Source organism: Tinamus guttatus, unplaced genomic scaffold, assembly GCF_059628265.1.
Source record: "Tinamus guttatus ecotype Peru unplaced genomic scaffold, ASM5962826v1 Tinamus_guttatus_pri_ptg000188l, whole genome shotgun sequence".
In the NCBI taxonomy this organism is placed as follows: Eukaryota; Metazoa; Chordata; class Aves; order Tinamiformes; family Tinamidae; genus Tinamus; species Tinamus guttatus.
In genome coordinates, this window is record NW_028288722.1 from 1,120,311 (window position 1) to 1,143,855 (window position 23,545).

The window sequence follows — 23,545 nt, forward strand, 5'->3', positions numbered from 1 at the left end:
CAACAACCCCTTCGGCTTCCCAAGGAGGGTTGGGAATTCTTGTTCCTCTATTTGCCTTACTGTGATGCTCCTGGAGGTGAGAGCTGTTCTATTCTTGTCATCTTCCTAATCAACCGCTTCGTGTAAAATTGCCCATAAAAGTGATAAAACTGCAGCTGGTTTCGCCTGCGGCTGACCCTGCCTGGTCTGCCCTGAGCTGATGCTTATATTCTTTGTGACAAGAGCAGTGAAGCGGCTGCAAAAGCTGCTCTTTGCCTTAAATTGAAAATCTGTGTTTTTTCCTGGCAGTGGTGAGTTATATGGTTCCACTTTTATTCGCTCGCAGGAGTTGCTTGGTGTGGTTGTGTCCATGACTTCAGGATGGCTCTTCACTGGTTTGCCTGGCTCTCAGGTTGGAATAAGGCTGGAAGAAGAAGGATCATCTTCTGTGCACCAGGCCAACTGCAGTCTTAGTGCCCAGCACTTAAGGATCTGCAGGCTGCTTCAGAAGAAGAGGGAGATACGGCCAGGAGCAGACCAAGAGCCCTATATCATGTCTAAAATGGCCAACTAGTCATACTGGTCACATCTGAAATGTTTTTGTCACCTCATGGTGTTAGAGAAGTCCAGGGAGAGATGGAGAACAAATGCATCTCATAATGGTATAGCTGGGCTGCTGCTCAGGTAGAAAAAGTCATCGATGTCCTCTCTGGACAGCCGTGGAGTTGATAGACGAAATGTCATAGTCATAGGTCTGAGCAAGGACCTTTTGGAAATGCTTCTCCGAGAAAGGACCCGTGACTGCAGACTCGCTCTAGTTCCACTCAATGACAGACTAAAATCCCAGTATTGCTGTAAAGAGGAGTCCTAAATTCACAGGGGCTAATGTAGAGGAATGAAGAGAAGCAGTAAGAGAAGTTGCATAGTGTAGGGCTCCAGGAACCTGGAAACTCAAGAACTAACTGGATCTTGTATCGCTAAGAAAAGGAAAAGTGCCTACAGTACTGAAGCATGGGATAAATCCCCATTTCCGAATAGATGTTAGGGATAGGTGAAGAGCCCAGAAGAAAACGGAAAAAGACTGGACATGTAAGAAGAGCTACATCTTAGCAAACAGGAGCTGAGGGAGAAATTTTGCTGTGCTGTGCTCAGATTTGCAAAATAAAAGATAAAATATTCAGAGCTAAGAAAACAATGGGGCTTTTGCACAGAGGGAGTGGGGCAAAGCCCAGATGGACCATCTGAGCATGTCTTGGCTTTCTAGGGGGATGTTGCTGTCAGTTGTTGTGGGCAGCCGGGTAGTAAAACAGGAGGAGGAATTGCAGTGTCTCAGAGGAAAAATTGCAAGAACACTGATACTGAGGGATGGATCATTTATATTCCTGAGTGAACTCACGCTCAGAAATCACAGGTACATGTAACAAGGATTTTTAAGACACCTGCTTAAGTTGGAAGGTGTCATGGATTTTTCTGAGGAAGAGGAAACATAGTCCAGACGAGCAGATGGGCTGTCAGGCTGACATCAGTGATACACTTAATGGAAGAGCTTTGGAAAGGCGGCTTCATCGGCTCGCAGAGGTAATGGAAAACGGAGCGAGACGTGCCGCAGGTTTACCAGCCTTGTATCACGCCAGATTAATCACATATTGCCTTGGTGGCAGGGTAACTGATGATCCCGATAAGGAGATTGCAGTCCATCTAGTTTATCTGGATTTCCATAAAGCGTTTTGTGCGCTGCTCAGGGGAAAAGGGCTCGAGAAGGGTTGCTGCAAGGAACTGCTGAAAACCAGTGCAGTGGTGCTGAGCACCCCGCTGTCAGTCTGCCTCTTGGCTCAGCCCCAGGCACAGTGCAAGATATTGGAGACACAAGTGAATTTTGCACAGCGACCCCGTAGGAGGAGGAAGGGCCCTCTGGTAAGCCATCCACAGCTGCAAGGATGGGAGGACAGAAAGGGATTCAGGGACTGGTGACGGGAAGATCTGCATGCAGAGATGGGGTAGGACCACGCTTGCACCCAGTGGTTATGGGATGATGAAGAGTCACCAATGCAGTTGCAAGGCTCGGATCGAGGGTGCAGAGCTTCCAGCAGGTCCCTTTTTTTTCTTTTTTTTTGGTAGTGTTTTACTGATGTGTTTGGAGGCAGTGATACCTCTGGACCTGGATGTCCTCCTGCCACAGAGGCAGCCATCTGTGGGCAGCGGTGTTTGTCCTGCCGGGTTGGTGAAAGGGCTTTTATGGTGTTTGGGAGCTTATTGGTCATTCTTGGTTCTTACCAGCAATCTAGGGGTGCCTCCGGGACGGGGGAACTGTCCCTTGACGATTCCTCTGCCTTTTGACCTGATTTACACCGACTACCATGGTCTCCAACAGATGAAGCAGCACATGGGTCTCTCCTTTAAGAAATACAGGTAAGCAGAGCCCCTTCTTTTTCCTTCGGTGGGATTTGTTCATTAGTGAGCCAACATGACTGCTAAAGATCTTGAAGGACAAATAGTGCCCAGAGATGCTGCAGAACCCATCAGCACCAGGTTGTACAACCTGCACCCCCATCCCTGCAGGTCCCCAACATGGGTCGAGCTTGGTTGAAGCTCTTCAGTCCTGGCATTGAGCTCCCTCCATGCTGCCATGGCATGAGATTCCTGCCTTGTGAGCCGCTTATTTAAGACAAAAGCTCGTTAGCAGAATTTGCGTTGGAAACCGCCCGCTGGGCATGTGTCTGTGGGTCCGTGCGTGCTCCCAAAGAGCGTCTGCCACGTGCAGGCACAGGCTGGCACATCGCAGGAGGATGCTGTGGTGCTTTCAAAAACCAAAGCCCTGTCCCTGGCTCCTTCAGCCTCAAGACAAATGTCATCATCCCCTGGTATATCAGCAGCCAGGAAAATATGCGATTTAATTTAGCACTGATAGTCCTGCTATTTATTATGTTTTCTCCCATCTCCTCTGCTATCCTACACAATTTTATTAGAGAGAAAAATGACAAGCAGCGTTATTGCTTTTATTATAAATGCATTTACTTGCACGTTCGGCTTGTTTTTCTCCTCTCTGGCTTGATGTTCCCCTTCTCTCCTCGGTCTGGTGGCAGCACTGGCTGCCTCAGCATTCCCGGGATGTTGGGGAGAGCATTAGCATGTCTGCAGGAGATGCATCGTTTCCAGAACCCGTGGGGAGATGGAGGCTCTGCAGCGGGAAGCTGGTCATTAGGGGAGGGAGTTGCCTGGAAGGGACGTGTGGCCGCAGAGGTAACGCGGGTCCCCTCTCCACTGGCAGCTGCCGCGTTCGGGTCATCGACACCTTTGGCACGGAGCCGGCCTACAACCACGAGGAGTACGCCACGCTGCGCGGCTACCGCACCAACTGGGGCTACTGGAACCTGCAGCCCACCCAGTTCATGACCATGTTCCGTAAGTGCACGACCAGCATGGGCACGGCTCCGAGGGACCAGCTGTGATTTCTTGGCCCAAGGACGTGATCTGGGTGCTGAGAAAGGGGCTGGGGGCCATGGTGGTGGCTGGAAACAGGCTCCTTGGCCGGCCACAGGGTGCGGGCAGAGCTTATGAGCACCCAAAGCATCTCTTGGGCTGTTTTTGTTTGCAAAGCTTTTATTTATTGCCACTGCTCTGGCCAGAAGGGCAGCCTGGATTTAGAGGCGAGGGGCAGCTCAGCGGCTCCGATGTCCGACGAGCTGTGGCACAGAAGGGAGACCTCCTGCTCTGAAACAAGCCTGTAGACCCCTTGGCGACTCAGAGGTTTCATCCTGGCTGGTTATAACCCATTTGGTGGTTTTACAGAGACTTAAATAGCCAGACTGGTAGGCAGAGAGATGGAAACTTCCCTTGCACGACCCTACCTTTGTTGCTGGTTTGATTTTACCACTTTCTTAGGGCTTCTCCCAGCTCTGCTCGGAGAAGCACGACCTTTGCCAGGTTCTGCTGCCCTGGATGGGGACGCTGAGTGATGCCAGCTGGGCAGCTCCATGCGCAGGGTCTGGCCTGCCAGCATGTGTCCTTCTCCCTTGGTGTTGCAGCTCACACCCCTGACAACTCCTTCATGGGCTTCGTGTCCGAGGAGCTCAACAGGACGGAGAAGCAGTTCATCAAGTCCAACAAAGTGAGCAACATGGCCGTGGTGTACGGGAAGGAAGCCAGCATCTGGAAGGTGGGTGTCCTTGCTGGCAGCCCGGGCTGCCAAGCAAGCCGGGCACAATCCAATGCCAAGCTCCTCTGTCCACGATGCTTCCTCCCAGGAGGCTGCTTACACTAAGGAGAGCATATAAATAATCCTATGTTTTAATTGTGATAATTGCCTTTAGGTGGGTTCCTGCATTATGTTCCTGATGGTTTGTTTCTGCTTTCAAGTGCCTTGCCCAGCTCTTGCTTTGTCCTTGGTGGTGGCTGATGGTGGTACTTGCTAGGACCTGGGGTTGGAGCTTTATCCTGCTAATTTCCTTGGGGAAAGTTCCTGAGAGAAGCAGGAAAGGGGATGTGATCAGAGCCAACAGGGCGGAATTTCACCCGTGCTCAGTGAGCAACACGGGGCTCATCCTGTCCCTCCAACCCAAAACCACTCTGCCAGCAAGTGAAGGACCAACGGTGCCATCAGCCTCCTCCTCGAGCCGGCCCCACGCTGTGGCACGGGGAGCATGTGGGGCAGGGCCAGTAGTTCACCCTTCTCTTACCTGCTGCGAGCCGTCTGCTTTTCCTTCCAGGGGTTATAAAAAGAGCAAAATTGCACTGTCTTGATTTTCCTTTGTTTTTTTTTCCCCTTTATGCACCACCCTGGGATGTTCCAGTTGCAGGTACCGTATTGCACTGAGCTGCCGGGGAGCTCTAACCCTGCATGTCTGCTCGGGATGCAAAGTGCTTTTTCAGCAGTTCAATTTGCCTTTTGGGGGGCTTGACCCTTCCACACTGCCGCAATTGCTGCAGCTGTTGGTTTTATCCCTTCCCCGTGCCCTGATTACCAGCTCTGCTGGCTCTGCCCTCCCCACGATGGCTAACGCTGGCCGGGATCCCGCCGGGATTTTGGGAGCATGACATGGCTTGTGTTGAACAAGAGATGCGGTCGCTGCATCAAAGCATCTTAGTGCTGAGTAAATGCAACTCTTGGGTCTTGTGGCCAACCAAAGAACATGGTGGGGTAGGTTGTTTTGAGTCGAACACAAGAGGATATTTATGTGATTTCTTTCCTTAGCTGAAAGAAAACTCACTGAATTGCAATTTAGGGGATCTGTTATGTTTTATTCTGCCTTTTCTGACCCTCTTGCTGTTGTTCACAAGTTTTTTTGGCGCTTAGTTGATTCAGCTTGGGAAGGAATTAAAAAGAGCTGAACTACTGAACCCGCACGCCCTGTAAGAACAGGGGGGAGCGTGCGCCTGCCCACGAGCGCTCCTGAGCTCTAGGAAGGAGAGGGCAGCTAAGGCTCCCTGGGAACATTTATATCTCAGAGAGTCGAGCGCTTATTTACAAGCTTTGGAGCAAGCACGCTCTCTAAAAACAGTCTTTCTGACATTTCAAAACACTTACTTAAACCTGCATTCCTGTTGTTTTTCATTTCCAATCCCTGCGAAGCTCCTGCTTCCTGCTTGCAACAGCAGCTGATGTTTTCATTGTCCAGAAAAGCCATTTCCCCATCCATGGAGGCATCTGTAGCCCTGTTTCACGGGAAGGAGGGATGCTCAGCCTCTTCCCTCTGGACGCAGCTCTTGGTTTTTAGCCCTGGAGAAGTCCAGAGATGCAGGGCCAGCAAGCACAGTGTGTGGAAAGGCTGTGTGGCAACATGTAGGGTCTCCTCAAACTCCCCCGTTATACCTCCTTATTCCCTCCAAGTCCCTGCTCTTTTGGGGGCCTCTTGCAGCCATGCAATGGGTTGAAGATATGTCAGTGGTTTTTGAAGCAAAATTTTCTGCCAGGTGGAAAATCAACAGTGAGAAAGGCTCCAAGACAATAAAAAGTGGTGCTCCCCAATCTTCCCAATAGCAAAATAGGAAAAAAATGAGTGAGAAAATCCTGGAGATTGTTAAGTATCACGATGGCCCATTAGCCAGCTCCAGCCTCTCTCAACATCCTGCTGAATCCCACTGTCTTTCATTGAGGGGCTCCATGTGGGTGCCAGTTGTGGGGACACAGACTTGGCATGGTGGCTCGGCTGCCTTTGGCTGCTGGTCGGCACGAGCATCCCCATTGGCACGAGCATCTCTGCTGGCCTTGGTACCTAGGGGTACCAGGCTTTGGGATAGGGATTTTGGAGCCAGCCCTGCACCATGACTGACCGCCCCTGCCTCCCTCACCAGGGCAAAGAGAAGTTCCTGACCATCCTCAACAAGTACATGGAGATCCACGGCACGGTGTACTACGAGACGCAGCGGCCGCCGGAGGTGCCGGCCTTTGTGAAGAACCACGGGCTGCTGCCACAACACGAGTTCCAGCAGCTGCTGCGCAAGGCCAAGGTGCGGGAGCCCACGGGGCCTTGGGATCGAGCGTCCCGAGGGGGAAAATCCGGGTAAAGCGAGGGGTGTGGAGATGCCGTTGGACGCTGGTCCCTCCAGTGCATAATTTTGTATCGAGAAATCCCCTCCCTGCAGACAGAGCACAAGGTTTCTTGATTAATTCACCTGCTAAGTAGTGCTTTATTTATTTACTCGTGGCTTCCGCAGTGCTGATGATAAATGGCAATGTTGAGTGAGCGCTGAGGGGTGCGAGCGCGCTCAGGGCTGACCGTGAGCAGCGTCTGCATGGAACAAGCTCGGTTCACCACCCCTTAGTGCTCCTAGGGCTGCTTCTCACTGGCGACCCCGCTCCCTGTGCATGTGGGACCAAAGTGTCCAGCCGAGCCACCACAAGCCAAGTCACAGCTCTCGCTAGCGCCAACGTCCTGAGGTCTTTTGCAAGCAAACTGGGAGCCTTGTGGCATCTATCTGACTCGGGAAGGAGTTTTTAATCCACTTAAGCTGTGGGGAATTGGAAGGGGTGCGTGCACAGGGAGCAGAGCAGCAAAGAGGAGCATGGGAGGGATATTTGGGAGAGTTCCCCTGGGCTTAGCCCAGGACGAGGCTGGCTCAGCAGCGTGTCCGTCTGCTTCCTTACAGCTCTTCATCGGCTTTGGGTTCCCTTACGAAGGTCCTGCCCCGCTGGAGGCCATTGCCAACGGCTGCGTCTTCCTGCAGGCTCGCTTCAACCCTCCGCACAGCTCCCTCAACCACGAGTTCTTCCGCGGGAAGCCCACGTCACGGGAGGCAAGTCGGGCTGCGCGCGGGGAGGTTTCCCGAAGCCCAGATACTTGCAAGGGGGATGGCCTTTCCCCTCTCTATTCTCCACATCCAGACTAGAGCATTCAGATGAGATGGACCCTGCTGTGGGTTTGCAAAAGAGAACAATAGTTTAGGAGGCTTGTGCAAACCATGGAGCCCAGCCCCATGTGGTCTCTTGACTGCACATCTCCATGTTCCCCCAGGCCCTGCTCCAAACACAGGACTGAGGCTCCCCTTTTAAGCTGAGCCCCACATTCCTGCTGCTCCTTGTGATCATTTTGCAAAATAAGAAGGACACCAGGACCTCTACGTAGGTGCAGCAGTGCAAAATCCCTCTCAGGCTTGCCTGTTGATGAAAATTCAATCTAAATGAAGCTGGAACACTTTAGAAGTTAAAGGGCTGAGAAAATTGGCTCTTTTATTATTAATAAAGTGGATAATGCAGCTGGGTTCAGGTGAAAGGGGCTTTTCGGGATGCACGTCTGTGTGCGATAGCGTTAAAGCAAAACATGCCCACGGCTGAGCGCGGTGCTCTGCACTGGCCCTGACGCGAGAGGGGCTCCGGTCCTGGCAGGGCCGTGAGCCAGCGGCCCGCGCTCTGGTCTCACAGGTGTCCTCCCAACACCCGTACGCCGAAGCCTTCATCGGGAGGCCGCACGTGTGGACCGTCGACTACAACAACTCGGAGGAGTTCGAAGCCGCCATCAAGGCGATCATGAGCACCCAGGTGAGGCGAGGAGGAGGCACCGGGGGGATGGAGCTGCGGCCAGGGCTGCAGCAGAAGGGGTTGCAGAGAAAGAGCAAAAACCATCTTCAAAAAGCAGTTGTTGTTTTGCATATTCATTACAGCCTCTTGATTAAAATTAAATGAAAAACGATGAGGTTGCTCCCGTCTGGCCAGCTGGCAGTGTGGGTGGCAGAGCCGGCCCCACCGCCGCCTGCCCTGGAGAGATGATTCCCAGGAGGGGACCGGTGGCAGCACACATCGTGCTGGAGCTTCCCAGCATCTTGCAAGAAATCATCAGGAAAACGTGGGCTTTAGAGAGGGAAACACGTCACCGTCCAGAGCTTTTGGAAGCAGAGCAAGGAGCAGGGGTTGACCTGATGTCTGAGCAGCGCATGGCGCCACAGGTGCCCCAGGAGTGAGTTATTCCCTATTCCCTTCTGGAAAGCCATGTCCATGGTTAACCTAGCAACATACCAGTGCTGGGGGTTTTAAAGATGTTATATAAATCCTCAGGAAACCAAAGAGGGAGCAAACATAAGCAACTCACAAGAACTTCCTCTTTTTTTTTTTTTTAATTGCAAGAGCTGTTTTATTAGTGAGTTGCTGTCAAGACAATTAAGCCTAGAAGTTGACCTACCTTCTGAGTTTAAAAGCCTTATTATGGAGTTTTGCTTTGGGAATCCCTTGGTATCTTGTCTTTGGAATAATGTTTGCTCCAGCATGAACACAAAACAAATGCAGTGCAAAAGGAAGGGGAAAGTGGGAGTCAGGCAGATAAATGTCGCTATTTTCAGCCAGGTACCAGTGCTTGGTGAAAGTCTTCCTGAATCCTTTTTCCCAAGGACAAATGGTGGTTTTGGTTATCAGAACATTTGGTGAATTTGTCTGTGTCTCAGCATAGTTTCTGTTGATTTATTATTATTTTTTTCCACTCGAAAGGTTTCATTTCAGCATTACAGGAGCAAAGCCCTGTTTACGAGCATCCCGAGGGGAGCGCATCTATCCGAGATGGTGCATTTCCCCAAAAGCAATGGATCGCCCAACCTGAAACATGTGCGCATTCCTGATAACACAAAACCATTGCAAATTGAAAAGTGACCTGGAATAGATGTTATCTGATTTTATTTTTATCATTCAGCTGGAAAATCACTTACCACGCAGCTTGAGTTTTGCCAGTTTGAAGCACATGGCGACACAGCTCGCCCTGAACGGGAGGATAAAACCGGCTCCCTGTCGGGCTGGGGGATCCACGGGTGCTTTGTGTTTTCCCATGTCCCGGGATTGGGCTGGCAGATGCTTTGAGTGCCACAAGGGAGTTGAGATGCAGCCGGCGTCCCCGTCCCTGCGCCAGCCTGGATTTGCTCAAAAGAAACTTCTTCCTTCCCGAGTGCGGCTCACAGTGTGGCACGGACGTGGCTGGAGTTTGCAATGTGCACTTTGGGTTATTTGTTTGCTTTTTAATGAGCAGCCCAAAAGTGCTCCAAGCTCCTGCCCCTTGGGAAGCAGCACCCGCTCTGGGTCTGAACTGCTTGGAGCAAGCCTGGCTGCACCCTCGATCCCGCTCCGGGCGGGTTTTCCGAGGGCAGGAAGCAGCTTCTTGGGCACAGTCATTTCCCTGGGCTTCAGCTTTGCCACTTGTCAAAACCAGCCCCTGGCACAAGGCATTTAACAGACCCGCTGGTCTGCATAGCGAAGGGAAAAGGCTTCATTATATTAAACTCAAACCTACTGGATTATAATGGAAAATTACACATTGCGGGAGGCACGTGTGAGAGCGGTGTAATAAACATCGGGGTGAAAATAGCTGGTTGGAGCAGTCCCCGCCGGCTGCTACGCGTCACCAGGCACTCGTGTTATTTCTCTACGTATTAATTCAATGATGCCTGGATTCTGCAGAAGGGGGTTTCGGGGCTCATGTCCCGACTCCCCCAGAGAAGGAAAAAAAATGTGGGAGAGGCAGAAAAACCTATTGGAAAGTTCCTTAGAAAAAGAAGCTGCTGCTCTAGAGAGAAAACACATAGGAAAAACATCCGGGGACCCCTGCAGCTCTAGGTCTCCCCAGCCCTGGGCAGGAGCTCCTGTCTCCCCTGTCCTGAGCAGCTGCCAAGGGGAAAATGCAGGTAGCTGCTGCGGAGTTTATTTTTTGGGGTGAAAAGCAGATAAATCTGCAGATAGGAGGCGGCTCAGGCCGGCGGCGGGAGGCTGGGGGAGACGGGCAGCGTTTCATAACCCGAGCTAAAAATACTCCGGCGCCTGGAGCGGAGGGAAGGAGCTGCCGGCCGCGTATAAATAGCAGTGGAGTCGGGAGGCAGCAGCCGGAGGCTCTTCCCGTCCTTTGCATGCCCAAAGCCCGCGCGTGCTGGGGATGCTTGGGGATCCTCACGGATGCTTGGGGATGCAGGAGGTGCTCAGCCCCGTGCAAGGGTGAATCGCCCTGCATCGGTGCTGGGAGAAAAAGGAGTTGGTGATGGGGAGTGAAAAGCTCCCGGCTTCCAAATTTTCTGCCAGAGAGCATCAGAAAATGGCCCGTGTTTTTTGGCGTTCCTGTTTCCTGTGCTGTCTGTGAGAGATGTCTGCCATTGGCAGCTCCAGGAATGCCCAGGAAAATGGTCCAGGTGGGAGCCTGGAGCTGCTGCCTGCAAAGGGGTTTCCTTTACAGCCTGCAAGCAAAAGAGAGAAAAGTCACGTCAAGTGGAACAGGAGGGCATTTTTTAATGGCTGTTTGGGTAGATGCTGAGCGAATCCTTTGCTCTGTTACTCGCCAGCACTTTCCCTGTAAATTGGAAATTGCAATTTTGCATTTTTTTTGCAAATTGGGTCTGTCTCCCCATTTGCTCTCTGTCTTCCGCAGGTGGACCCTTACCTGCCTTATGAGTACACGTGCGAGGGGATGCTGGAGAGGATCCACGCCTACGTCCAGCACCAGGTCGGGCCTTTGTCCTGCACCAGCTGCCACAGGGAACACCGGGAGACGGGGCTGGAGGGGATCCCAAAATCCAGGGGGGTGGGAGCAGGGCCGCACCGGGGAGGAGGTGCTGGAGACACCCACGGGTGCTCGCGGGGTCCCTGCGCTCCATCCGTTCCATCTTGTCTCCCGCCAGGACTTCTGCGCGGCGCCGGCCGTCCCCGAGGCCGGCAGCGCCGCGGCGCCCGGTGCCCGCAGCGCGCTGGCGCTGGCGCCCAACGCCACGCACCTCGTGTGGGCGCCGCGCGGCGGCGGCGGCGGCACCGGCACCGGCTGGCCCCCCGCGCGCGCCCTGCAGGGGTGGCTCTCCGAGGGCCAGCACACGTGCTCCGAGACGTGCCGGCGGCGCGGGCTGGTCTGCGAGCCCACCTTCTTCAGGCTGCTCAACACGAAGGACGCCTTCCTGCAGTGAGTGACGCCGCGCGGCCGCTCCCCAGTGCGGGGACGACGCTCCTCCGTTGCCCCGTGCTGTCCCCCGCCTTGGCCGGTGTCCCGTGAGCCCCCTTGCCAAGGCTTTTCCAGGTGGCCTCCATGCCCAGGTGGCCTCTGGGCTGACACGTTCTGGCTGTAAAGGAGTCTGCGTGCTGCACACATCAGCCTTAAAGCCCACGGTGGCTTTTTCAGGCAGTTTGTCCCTGTCCTCTGGCTCCTCTCGCCTGTTCGCCCCCTCCCTCGCTCCCTCTTTCATCTCTTTCTCTATAAAACTGCATTTTGAGCGCACAGCGGTGAAGTTTTAATAGGGGATAAATCTGCTACCAGCTTCCGTGCAGCTCCGCGGACAATTAAAATGCGAATATTACCATTTCTGTCACGCTGGCCGGGCAGGCAATTGGAGTCCTAGTGACATTTTTATATGATAAATTAAGAGCTGGAGCTGGGATTGCGCTCGCGCTCTGCTCCTTCACCCTCCAGCCCCACTCCGCTCCCGGCAATCTTTAAAACGAGCCATTTCGGGGAAATTGCTGCTTCGTGCCGCGGCCGCCTGACCCCGCTGTGTTTGTCCCCAGGCTGAGCATCGCCTGCGACAGCACCGAGGCCGAGATGAACCACCTGTACCCGGCGGTGGCCGAGGGCGCCCGCGAGTGCTACCTGCAGAAGGAGCCGCTGCTCTTCAGCTGCGCCGGCTCCAACAGCAAGTACCGGCGCCTCTGCCCCTGCCGCGACTACCGCGAGGGACAAGTGGCTCTGTGCCGGGACTGCTTGTGACGCGGCCCCGGCCAGGGGCTTTTCTCAAAGCGTCCGCGACAGACGGACGTGGGTCCCGCCGCGGGGAGCCGGGATGTCGGACTCCGTGGGTCCTTTGGGCCGCCGGTCATGCGGATGCCCTGACGTTTCCTTCCGTTGTTTCAGGAGCTCCTGATGTTTCTTCTCGAGGCGCATGGTCCTTCCAAACCCACCTGGGCCGCGTTGGCGCTGGGTCGGGGGGGCCGGGAGAGGGGAGCCGGGCAGGGGGTTCCTTCCCCCCTTCCTTGCAGCAGGACAAGGCACCAGCAGACCCCAGTTTCAGGGGTTTCATCCTCTTCAAACATCCCAGGTTGTTTTATTTATTTTTTTTTTAAATCCCAGTAAGTGATAAATTAAAGGGAAGACAAGACCTGGTGCCATGAGGAGTTACTGGGAAGAGCCGGGCTCGGGCGGATCTGGCAGGATGCTGAGGGTCCCCACAGGGACCGGGGTGGCATGAGCAGCTCCGGATCACAGAGTGGATCCCGGTGCCCAAGCCGGGATGGTCCCTGCAGCTCTGGAAGCCTGGGAGAAGCCAAGAGTAGCCCCAGGGTGATCTGTCACCTGCCCCAGGGACCGAGGGGGCTGCTCCTTGTCCTGCACCTGTGTGGGGCACCCGAGCCACCTCGCTGGGGCGTATGGGGCTCTGCTGGCCCCAGCGACTGCTGCCAAAGGCACTTTTAGGGGAGAAGAATGGAAGGGGAGAACATGGCTGGGGCCACCCCCAGGGACAGTTGGTCCCATCGTCTGGCGGACAACAAGGCCAGGCACCGGGTCTGCCAGAGCCAAATGGGACAGTGTGGAAAAGAAATGTGTCCATGAGCGCAAGTGAAGAGCTGCCCCGAGCTGTGGGGGGATCTTTGGAGTCACTGGGGGGGATTAGAACCCCGAAGTGCTCAGTGGGGAGACACTAAATGCTGTAGAAACGCAGGTCTAGAAAGTCCCAGCCTGGGAACTGCATCCCAGACCTTAAAGCTTAGGAGAAGCTGAGATGTTTTTCCTTTGGTGGGTGCTGAGGAACGGCAGAGTCCATGGGAGAGAGGCGGCACAAGCCCCACGTTCAACAAAGGGATGATTTGTGACTTGCTGGAGCCACAGAGATGCCGTTTGGAGAGCCCGGGAGCCAGTGCCTCGGTTTCCCCTTCCTCACCAGCTCAGTGCTGGGATGCTCAGGGATCCGGCCCCAGGATGGCGGGATTCGGTGCTCCCTGATCCCGCTGCGCTCCCCTCCGTGGCGAGGCCGTTGTGCCCAAGTCGCCGCCGTCGCCTCGGAGCCATTTGTCATTGTCAGTGCAAAGCTGCGCAGGCAGCCGCCATCCAGCCCGCGAAGGAGAGGATTGATTAAGTAATTTTTGTGTCTTGCGGCAAGCATGTGTATAAATAAAAGCTGGAAAAAATCTCTCTTTGCGGAGCTCAATAACCGTCCTTGGTGCCTTTCTGTGGCCCCTTTCATCTTCGTCTCAAAGCGACACCGGGTGAACACCGTGGAGCCGTGGGGCTGGCGGCAGCACCGGGACAGGAGCTGGCAGAGCAGAGGGAATTTGGGAATTTACGAGTGGACGCAGCCAGTAACACCCTTCCTGCGACCATAAGGGCCTCCTTGGCACTGCGGGAGCCCCCAGGGAGGGTGATGTGCCGGGTTGGGGCAGTTTCTGCAGCACTCCATGAAGGAGCTGGAGTAAAAGAGGGGAAAGAGGCTTCAAAATCATCCCTCTGCCCCTGCTCCCAGACATGGGGCTTTCTAGCTGCTACTTGAGGGACTTTTCTGCATCCCTCAAACCCCCGTTGCTGGGACATCCCCACAGGGCAGAGCCTGCAGAGAGGGTTTTCACTCTGCTGACTCCTGAGGACGTTGTTCAAACCAGGACTGGCGTGTTGAAAGGCTGGTGTTGTTCTGGAAATCCATTTTGCACACCCAGAAATTATTGCTACGGGGGATTTTGTTTCTGAGCTTCTCTCTCTGTGGTGTTTCTTCCCAGTTTTTATTTGGATTTTTTTTTTCTGTCCGTTTTTTCATAGTAGTGGGATTTGACACCTCCCCTGCAAGGGCCTGGTGAACCTGTCACGGAGCAGGGTGTCTAGCAACACACGGGGGAGGGTTTCGTCCCCATTAAAAAACATTTGGTTTCATCATGATTTTCTTCCCAGGGCAGCGATCGGGACCGTAAACCAGACCAGGACAGAGCTAATAGGGCCACTCCAGCTTATCCGGGGGTTATTAGGGAATGCTTAAGCGGCTTTTCCTTCCCATGGCTGCTTATCAGCAGCTGGGCAAAGTGGCAAATTGCATCTACGATGTGGCCGATCCAGGCGCGAGAAGCCCATTTATTTCCCCTAACGGGTTTATCGCTGGATCAAGGAGCTGCCGAGGATGTGAGCACTGCTGTTTATTTCCCCAGGTGATGGATCTAGCTGCCACGCGTCCCCTCCGGAGCAAAACACGTCCCCTGACAAAGACATCTAATGGCCCCGCGGTCGGGACCGCCACCTTATGGACCTCAAGGTCGCGCTTTAATTGAGTCCTGTCTCCCCGGTGTCACACGATTTGTCTCGCCCTTCAGAAAGGCTTCCCAAAATAACCCAGTGCATTTTGTCTACTGCCTCCCGCCTGCGCCCCGTGCTCCTTTTGGAACCAGAAAGAAAGTTAACAAATTGAGAAAAAAAAAAAAAAAGAAAGAAAGAAAGAAAAAAAAAACAGTGTTTAGCCCTATGGAATGAAAAGAGTGGTGACATTTTGCCTTTTTTTCTTCTGTGCTTTTTTTCTTTTCTTCCTCTTGTGCAGCAGAAAGGTGGGAGGAGGGGGACAAAATCCCTCTCAAAGCTGCAGTGCTCCCTTTGTCACCAACTCACATAAAACTGCCCGATGTCACTCATGGTGTCTCATCAATGGAAAGCCATTAAAGCTCCAGATCAATATATTTATATGTATATATTTGGGGGGCGATGGGGCTGTTATTCCCAGGCAGAAAAATGCCAACACCCAAAGCGCAGGAAAACTGCTCGGGGCGGCAAAGGGGAATTACCCCCCATCACTGTCCTGGTGCGATGAGATGGCCGGGAATGGAGCCCCGGGCGGTTGCAAAAACCACAGGAGAGATGATTCTTCCCAGATTGTATTTTTTTGAAAAGGAAGAAGAGGGAGAGACACCAGATGTAAGAGCCTTTCTATAAATACAAGCAAGGAAATGGGAAATAACAGCCTGCCCCAATTTAGTTCCTTTCATCTGAGGAATCAAAGCAGCCGGCAGCACCTCTGAGAAGGGAGGAGGGCGACGGCAGGTGCTGGGAGACGCCGCTTCCTGCCACTGCGCGTGGCCCCCGGCGGCCCCGCTGCATCCCGGCTCTCCAGCCTCACCTGCACGCTCATCCCGCAGGATGATGGCAAGTTTCTGGCTGCGAGGACCCGGCTCCAGGCACAGCAGGAAGCCAGGGGAAGGGCTGATGTCTCCCTGAGGTTGGGAAGCCAAAGCATCGGATACTCCTTGCGTTTCTTTCTAAACCACTCAGCCACAGTCCTGGTGGCAGTGGGTAAGCTGAAGGCGCCTGGAGAATGGGGGACCAGTGACGTGACAGGATCCCGCATCCACTTTCACTGACTCCCTGTGCATGAAGATGCTCCTCAACCAGCAGCCCATGCCTGGGGCCCAAGTGACATTTCTCTCCTGGGAAAGCTTGTTTGAGGTTGTTTTTGGGCTTGAAGCCAGTCTGGAATTCGCTTAGTCCCTACAGATCTTGCCGGCTCTAGTTTGGGGCCAAATGAAATCCACGTTCTGGGTGCTGGAAGTGGGTCTGGGCTGGCGGGGCGATGGAAACAGTGCTGGGCTCTGCTGGAAACCTCAGCATCTTCACACAAAAGTGCCTGACTTGCTGCCCTCACGGCCATGTCCAAGGGCCCAAGGCAGAGCCCGGGGCTGGGAGAAGCAAGTTCCTAAGAGGAATGTGGGAGGTGCTTTCATGCTTAATTAACTCAACAAATTAATCCCAATTAGAAACTGTAATTGGGATTATAGTGGTTAATCATCTTTCCACCCCAAGCAACCACTGTCTTCATTAACTTTGTTAGACAAGCACTGGGTGTAGTTAGTTTTCTCCAGCGCTGAGGGCAGTGCCAGGCTGCGGCCAAGGGGAACATGGATCCCAAAAGAAGGATGCACCAGCAAGGTGCTTCCTCCTCTGGGACACCAAGGTCCTCCTCATGCACATCCTACCCCCTGCACTCTGGCAGGCAGAGCGGGAAGCGGCCGGGATGGGGACAACAGGATGGGGATGGAAGGAAACTCGATCCGGCTGCACGGGGGACCCTGGGGCTGACGGAGCCGCTGCCGGGCTGGGGAGGCTGGAGCCTCATTGCCATGGAAACCGCTGAGATGGTCGAAAATCTGCTGCCATGGAAACCAAGGCAACCAGCTGGGCACCCCGGGGGGCTGTTCCCAGGGGGGCAGATGCTCTAGCAGACAGCGACCCCAAACCAGGGGCTCCCAACGGGGCTCCAGTGGCCGAGACGAGCAGAAGCCAAGGAGCAGGCGAGGAACAGCCTAAGTGGGAATAGATGGGGTGAGGTGGAGCGGAGCAGCTCAGGCCTCTGGGCCCAGCGGCACTTTCTGCCCTTCATTATCTGTTCCCAATGGCGGCAGCTGGAGACACCAGGGAGGAGGGAGGAGGAGCAGGAGCAGGGCAGATGGAGTCTATAAGGGGCTGTTAGTGGGGTGGCCTCTGGGTTAGCCTGGCTGGGAGGTGTAGTGTTATCTTTATTTTTGCCTTATTTGCTTATTTATTTTTGGAGCCTGGTAGCCTGCTTGGTGAGTCTGTATTCCTTGGGCTTGGTGGGCTGGGATGTCATGAATGCCTTCCCTGCACCTTGATGCGGCTGCTCTTCAATCCCAGAGCTGCGCTGTGCCAGGCAGGGGCTGCAGCCAGGACCTGTATGTCTGGGGGTGTTTTTCCCAGTGTATCCATGAAATGCCCTCTCCTCAGGGGGAGGCTGTGCCTGCTGGGCAGCTTGGGCCCCTCTTCTCCAGGGCTATGTGTGGCTCTTGTGCTGACTGCAACCTCGGGATGCCCTTTAATTTTTAATGCTCCAATAAAATAGTAATTACAAACATTTCAATTGGAATTTTTAAGTAAAAAAAGTATTAACTTCCTAGGGTTTAATTATTCATCAGAAATTAATGAAAGTTGTGCTGGATTCTGCCTGCTGTCTAGGCTTGCTCTGGCTGATCTGGGATTGATCCGCACCGCAGAAAGCGGAGCCAGAGGGAAGCAGGAGCAGATCCCTGGCCCTGGGGGACACTGTGTGCCGATGGTGGCCAGGAGGACCTGTGCCAAGCAGGGACCCTCTCAGAAAAGTGAGACCTTGGAAAACCAAGGTAAAATGGAAAGAAATACCCTCGTATGCCTATGGTGCAAAGACATTTCAGAGCACTGTTGTCCCTGAGTGAATGTTTGGGGAAACTGAGGCCCACATCCTAGCCTTCAAACCCACCTGCAGCTCCAACAAGAGGAGGTCGAGGGGAAAGAGATGTGCCAAAAGAAAACAAATAGCCCCAGCCCTGCATCCAGCCGCTAATCCACAACAAACCTGCAGGCCATCGATCGCATTTTAGCGCAAAACTGCCCATTAGAGGAAAAAACATTTCCAGTGAGCTCAGGCTGAAACGGTGATGAATTGGCAAAGGCGATGAGGCCGCACCTGGTGTGCCTGGGAGACAGTCGGGCATCGCATAAAGCTTGAGCGAACTGTGCTTGTTGGCACAAGCAAGTTGTTGTCTTGTTGTTAGTAATAGCTAATTGCAGTAACTTCATTAGGAAGCAAACCTGTCTACCCAGCCAGCTGAGGGGAAGTGGCAGGAAAATAGCAAAGGCTGGAGTTCCTTGTAAAACAAAAGTGGATGTTTGCTCGGGCTGGCTGAGCAAATTGAAACGCGATGAGGAGGCCATGAAGGCTGGTGACGAGACCTGTAAAAGTGACTGTGCTGATGATCAGGCACTTGGGAACGAGGTCAGGGAAGGAACGTGGCTTCATTTGCAAGGGAAATGAAATTATCGCCTGTTTTGGCTGCACAAGCTCTGCGGCGAAGGCAAGGTGAGCGGCCTTGGGGACAGTCCTGCTCATCCCGTGCGTGCGTAGGTTGTGCGCTGGTCTTGATGGGAGCCAGTCTGGGCGAGTGCAACCCTGCTTGACATCCTTATGGATGGGGACACAGCAGTTTCTGGGCTGAGGGTCTGCAGGGACTGGCTGGCAGGTTGTCCTGTTGCCCTGGACTTGGGTCTGGCCCTCTGCACTACCTCCGTGCTTAGCAGAGCCCCAGCTCGTGCTCTTTCGGGTGTATTTAGCAAAGAGCATGACTGTGAATCATGGCTAATTATCACTGAGACAAGGTTGACCCAATAAGACAAGATGTTGGCAGAGCATTGATCCAGGTCCTTCCTTTGGTGGGGCAGCACCCAGAACAGTTGCTTGGTGGAGATGCTGCCATTCAGATTCATGCCCCTGAATGGGTCTCTCCACCCATGGGAGAAGGTTTCAACTGAACTGCAGGTGCCAGGGGAGGTGTTGGGATCCCCAGAAATGTGTCTCCTTGGTGTGGCAGCTTGTGCATCCCAAAATAGGAAACCTTCTCCAGATGGCAACATTTGCAACTAGCTTTGAGTACGATATCAGCCAGGCTTGTATCCAGGCTGGGAACAGTCCTATTTTGTATGGAGACCATACTTGCATTCCCGCCTGCCTTCATCAGCGATTCCCTGAATGGGAACATAACCACCATTCCTGTCCTTCAAGATTGTATCAGCTGGGTGGGAAATATAAGGGAACTTGGCTGAAATCAAGAGTATTTGTAAGACAAGAAATGATTTAACTGCTCCAGATAATCGGTTCTGACAGGGCTGCAGTCTAGGCCAGAGACCTCTCTCTTGCCTACCGTGGCTGCAGCGAATCACTCAGAGCGTTTGATCGGGGGCTTAACTTTGATTTTATTTTAGTAGATTATAAAGACAAAAAGTCATTGCAAGACACCGTACGCCAAAAATGCCAAGGCAGGGGAGTCTGAAGCTGTCAAAATGATTTTCCGCTTTTTCAAACTAATCTCACAAAACTGACCTGAATTTTGCTGGGCGCTTTGGCTTTTGAAGAGCTGCTTGTCTAGGGCAGAAGACGAATCTGAAAAATATATATGTATTTCCTTCTCAAAACTCGGTGCCTTGTCTTTTTAGCTCTGTAAATAAAGATGCTGAGCGAGGAACCTAATCCAGCCTTGCATCATCCTGAAAGAAAATGGCGGCGACGTCTCCAGGGAGGAATGGAGAGTTTTGTGGGAATGTTGCAGTATGTCTGTGCTAACACCCCGATACCCATGACGAAGGGGTGATACCTGCCCCTTCCTTAGGGGTATTGGGCCAAGCTCGGAGCAGGGCCCTGTATTTTGCAGCTGCTGCTGGTGCCAGTATAACCTCGACAGTGCTTGTGGGGGCTGCTGTCACTGCCCTGGGAATTTCTAATGGATTCTGGCTTTTTTTTTTCTCCCTCCTTCACTGAAGCATAATGCAGAAAAATATTTGCTGCTTTCTTAGATGGATGATTAATGAAAAGGCAAAGCAGGTCCATCTGAGACAAGCACTCTGAGTGCTGCAGCCCGGGGAAGCTCCTGTGTGGAGCTGGCAGGTCTGCTCTGCTGGAGAAAACATCTTCAGGTTGTATTTTTTGTTGTTGTTTGTTTGTTTTGCTGGTTTTTGTTTTGCATTTGCACCCTTTTCAAAACTTAGCAATTTTACAATCTGTAAAATACAAAGGTATTGCAACGGTTTCCCCAGCTTGCCAGATAGAGAAACCATCTTAAGAGCAGGGCTGTGCATCCGTTCCCATCTCTTGCCTGGCCTGGGGGGACCCAGCCCTGTCCCAGAGCTGGGCCTGCTTGTCCCTGTGCTCTGGGAGCAGCTTTGTGGCGCTGGGCACAGCTCGTGTGTGTGAGTTTTGCCTTGGTCCGGTTGCAGGAGAGGCAGTTCCACCGGAGCACAGGGCACATCCCACTGGGATGCTCTTGGGTGGAAGCCAAGGAGGGGTTTCCTCCAAGCGCCTGGCACGGATGCCACCCCTGGGAAGAGGGACAGGCTGGCGGGGGCTGCAGGGGCCTCGTCTTGGGCAGAAAACACAAACCAGAAGTGACTGTGTGAAAAGCGGGAGCTGAATCTCCTCCATTGATTTCCCAGGTGAGAGCCCTGCTGACATTTAATAAGGATAAATGAGATGACCTGGATAATTACAGGGCTGTCAGCTCCACTTCGATCCCAGGCAAACTGATGGAGTGGCTGTTGGGGAATTGATTAATCAAGAATTAAAAGAGAATAACACCAGTAAATGGAAGTAATGGCATTAATGTCTAGTAATAGCTTTAAGGGCAGGAGATTTTTTGCACAAGGAACTTCCTGTTGCATGGATGGCAGGTGCAGAGAGGACGGATCCGCTCAAGGTGTTTTCCTTTGCGATAGAGGTCCCAGAGTTAACCACGCTAAAACCAAGGTATTTGGCCCCAAAAGATGCTTTAGCAATGAGGACATGGGGTATTTTTTGCCATCCAGCTGGTCATTGTGATGGAAGCGGTGCCCTGGGGCTGGAGAAGGACGGGCAGATGTGTTTGCGCCCCATCCATCCTGCGGTCATTTGTTCCCTGCTCTCTCCCAGCATCCTCGCACCCTCCAGGGAAGGTTTCAGCACCATCGGCACCGTCTGACCCGCTCGGGGATCCTCCCCAAGTGGCCTGAAACGCTCTGCTCTCCTCCTGTTGCCATAGGAACGCTGGAGGCCTCCCGAGGCTCATGGTGCGGCCTGCGTCTAGGGCGCACTGTGGAGCAGGCGACAGTTTTATAGTGATAATAAATTCAGGGAATTGGGAATCGGGCTGAAGGAGCACGCAAGAAAGGGGCTTGAAAAGGTGGAGACAAACGAGCAAAACAAAATTTTGTAAGTGACCGTTTCTTGTGCTAGACCTCAACAAAATCCTTCTCCGGAGGTGAAGGGAACCTGAAGCACCAAGTGGAAAGGCAAAGGCAGAACCTTGAAGTGTTTAGGGACTATTGGACTTCAAAAACCTTCATCATCTCTAGCGCCTGTGATGTCTAGCTGTGAATCACTGCTCCACAAAGATTTACTACCTCTCCGTTTGCATGTTGGGAAGCGGAGAGGCACCAAATCATCGGAGATGAGGGTTGCCCAAGCAGAGACAACCCTCTGAAGGTTGCTGAAAATCACCCAGGAGTGTGTGTGAGGGGGATGGAGGCAACTGGCACGGCTCAACCTGCTGAAGGCAGGTTGGCCCAGCACTGCTGGTCCATGCTGATGTGGTGACACTGAGCCCTGGAAGGGGGCAGGGCTAGGACCTTCCCCCAGCTGCTCACAGAGCTCCTAGGTCTGCTTTTCTGCTCTGGTAGGGCCCAGTCTTTGCCTCATCCCTTTCAGTGATGCCACAGCATGGTGCTGGCACCATGTCTCAGAAGAACCTTCTCCCATACGTGCTTTGGTGACCCACAGCTGTGTCTTGGCCACTGTCCCTCTTACGCCAGCTGCAGGTGGTATGGGTCTGAGGAGGCTGCATGGGTGCTCTTTATCAGCACCGGTGATAGAAGGTGCTCACAAGTTGGATGTATTTTGGAGAAATGCCCTTGGGGTGACCGAGGGGACCTTATCGCATATCCAACCACGCTGTCAACTGCTGGACCAGCAAGTGCTGCCAGAGCAGTTGTCCCAGAGCTGTCCTGCTCTCTTGGGTCTTGGGGGTTGGACTAGATGATCTCTAGAGGTCCCTTCCAACCCCAGCCATTCTGTGATTCAAACCTTGAGCTAAGTGTTGCTTGTTGACAACCCGGCAACTGTCCCAGGGAAGCGGGTGGACCAGTGCAGCAAGCTTAGTGAAGCCAGCGTGCTGCCTCCCACCGTGCACCCTCCTCCAGCCACATCCTCTGCTTTCCCTAATTGTGCTGAGATCTGGAAAGTAATTTATATCACCGTGTCCCGTTGGCATCACAGAACAGGATTTCTCATGCTGATTTAATCACCTCATTATGTCAAACAAGTCGGAGTTATTTCGAGGATGGCTAATAGGTGCGAGTTTATACACTGGCCATGCTGGAGGGGCAGGAAAGCCAATTCTGGGTTCTCCTCTTTTACAGGGGTTGTTCCCCGCCCATGGTTGGGTGGTGCAAAGACTGTCTTTTACCCAAATTCTTCTGCCAGACCAAATCTTTGCTTGTGTGCTCCAATAGAAGGACTAAGTGGTCCTTGTCCTCTGTTTTTCTTCATCCAAGCAAAGGTGCATAGGGGCAGGCTGAAGAGCCAGGCCCAGGGAGCTGCTCCTCCATGGCCACTTAAATTAATTGTAATCAAATCTGTCTGGAAGTGACTTCCTGCACACCTGGGCTGGGCCAGAGCGATCTGCTTCTCCTAGGGCAGGAAGAGGATGAGGACAGGGAATTAAGATGCCTGGGAGGAGATGACTGGTTCTAGAAGCTTGTGGTCATCCCTTAACACCATTCTTTGTGGTTGATAACTGTTAATATGTCATATCTCTTTTATGCTGTATTTGGTCTACCCTTCTTTTCTAAGCACAAGAAAAAAAAAAGGCATGTGAATTTGCTTAAGCAGTTGCATAGCTCAATATATATTTATGGGGAGTCTTTTTTTTTTCCTTTTATTATACTGGAGCATAGGGAATGATGTATTTCTTTTTTATGAGATGATTATTAATTTTGGACTCACCACTTGCACCATGGTCTATTTGGACAGAAATTGGTTTTCAATCTAAAATGCCCCAAACGCAGCATAAAAAGTGGCTTTTATTAGTTAAATAAAGCCATTTAAAACAGTTAGCTCTAGATGAAGACATATCTGAGCATGCATTGAAGTCTGATTTTGCCAACCACTATAAGTGCTACCTGCAATGAAGGAGCTGAACACCTTGTTTCTAGTTTAACAAGTAATTCCTCATGCTTTGGTGGATTTAGCTGCTTTACGGTGTTGACAACAAGCTTGGACACTAAGTGTCTTTATACAAGTCACTTCAATTCCAGTAGCTTAGGTCTCAGCAATGCACTTCTTGCTTCCTTATACAAAAACATATTCGATGTGAATTTGAAACAGTCCAAAACCCAGCTCAGGCTGAAGAGGGAAAGAACTGCCCCACCAGCAAAGGAAAAAAGCCAATATTGCAGAAAATAGCTGCTATTGGCAGACAGGCAACATGCCCTCCAGCCATGCAAAGAAATGAATATTATTTGCCTTGCCACTGTGCTGAGTCCAGGCCATAACTTCTCTTTTTCCTTCTGAGCACAGGTAATTTTTTCCTATTTGCAGGTACTCCCCGACAGTAGTTGGCCTAGGTGGTGTTTTCACTCGGGCAAGGCTGCACAAAATA

General features: G+C 52.7%; 1 protein-coding gene across 2 annotated transcripts in view; it reads left to right on the forward strand.

The window, feature by feature from the left end:
• The window catches only part of MGAT5B (alpha-1,6-mannosylglycoprotein 6-beta-N-acetylglucosaminyltransferase B), a 49,206-nt gene extending 37,025 nt beyond the window's left edge, over positions 1–12,181 (forward strand). The window contains exons 9-17 of one of the 2 annotated variants that reach the window (XM_088523441.1): positions 2,257–2,388; positions 3,248–3,381; positions 4,005–4,141; positions 6,271–6,426; positions 7,066–7,212; positions 7,838–7,954; positions 10,806–10,880; positions 11,056–11,327; positions 11,927–12,181. In XM_088523441.1, coding sequence (XP_088379567.1) covers positions 2,257–2,388; positions 3,248–3,381; positions 4,005–4,141; positions 6,271–6,426; positions 7,066–7,212; positions 7,838–7,954; positions 10,806–10,880; positions 11,056–11,327; positions 11,927–12,125 — 1,369 coding nt within the window. In that variant the 3' untranslated portion in view covers positions 12,126–12,181. The remainder of the gene's footprint in view (positions 1–2,256; positions 2,389–3,247; positions 3,382–4,004; positions 4,142–6,270; positions 6,427–7,065; positions 7,213–7,837; positions 7,955–10,805; positions 10,881–11,055; positions 11,328–11,926) is intronic. The other variant, XM_088523442.1, reaches the window with a different exon arrangement.
• Positions 12,182–23,545: the final 11,364 nt, after the last annotated feature.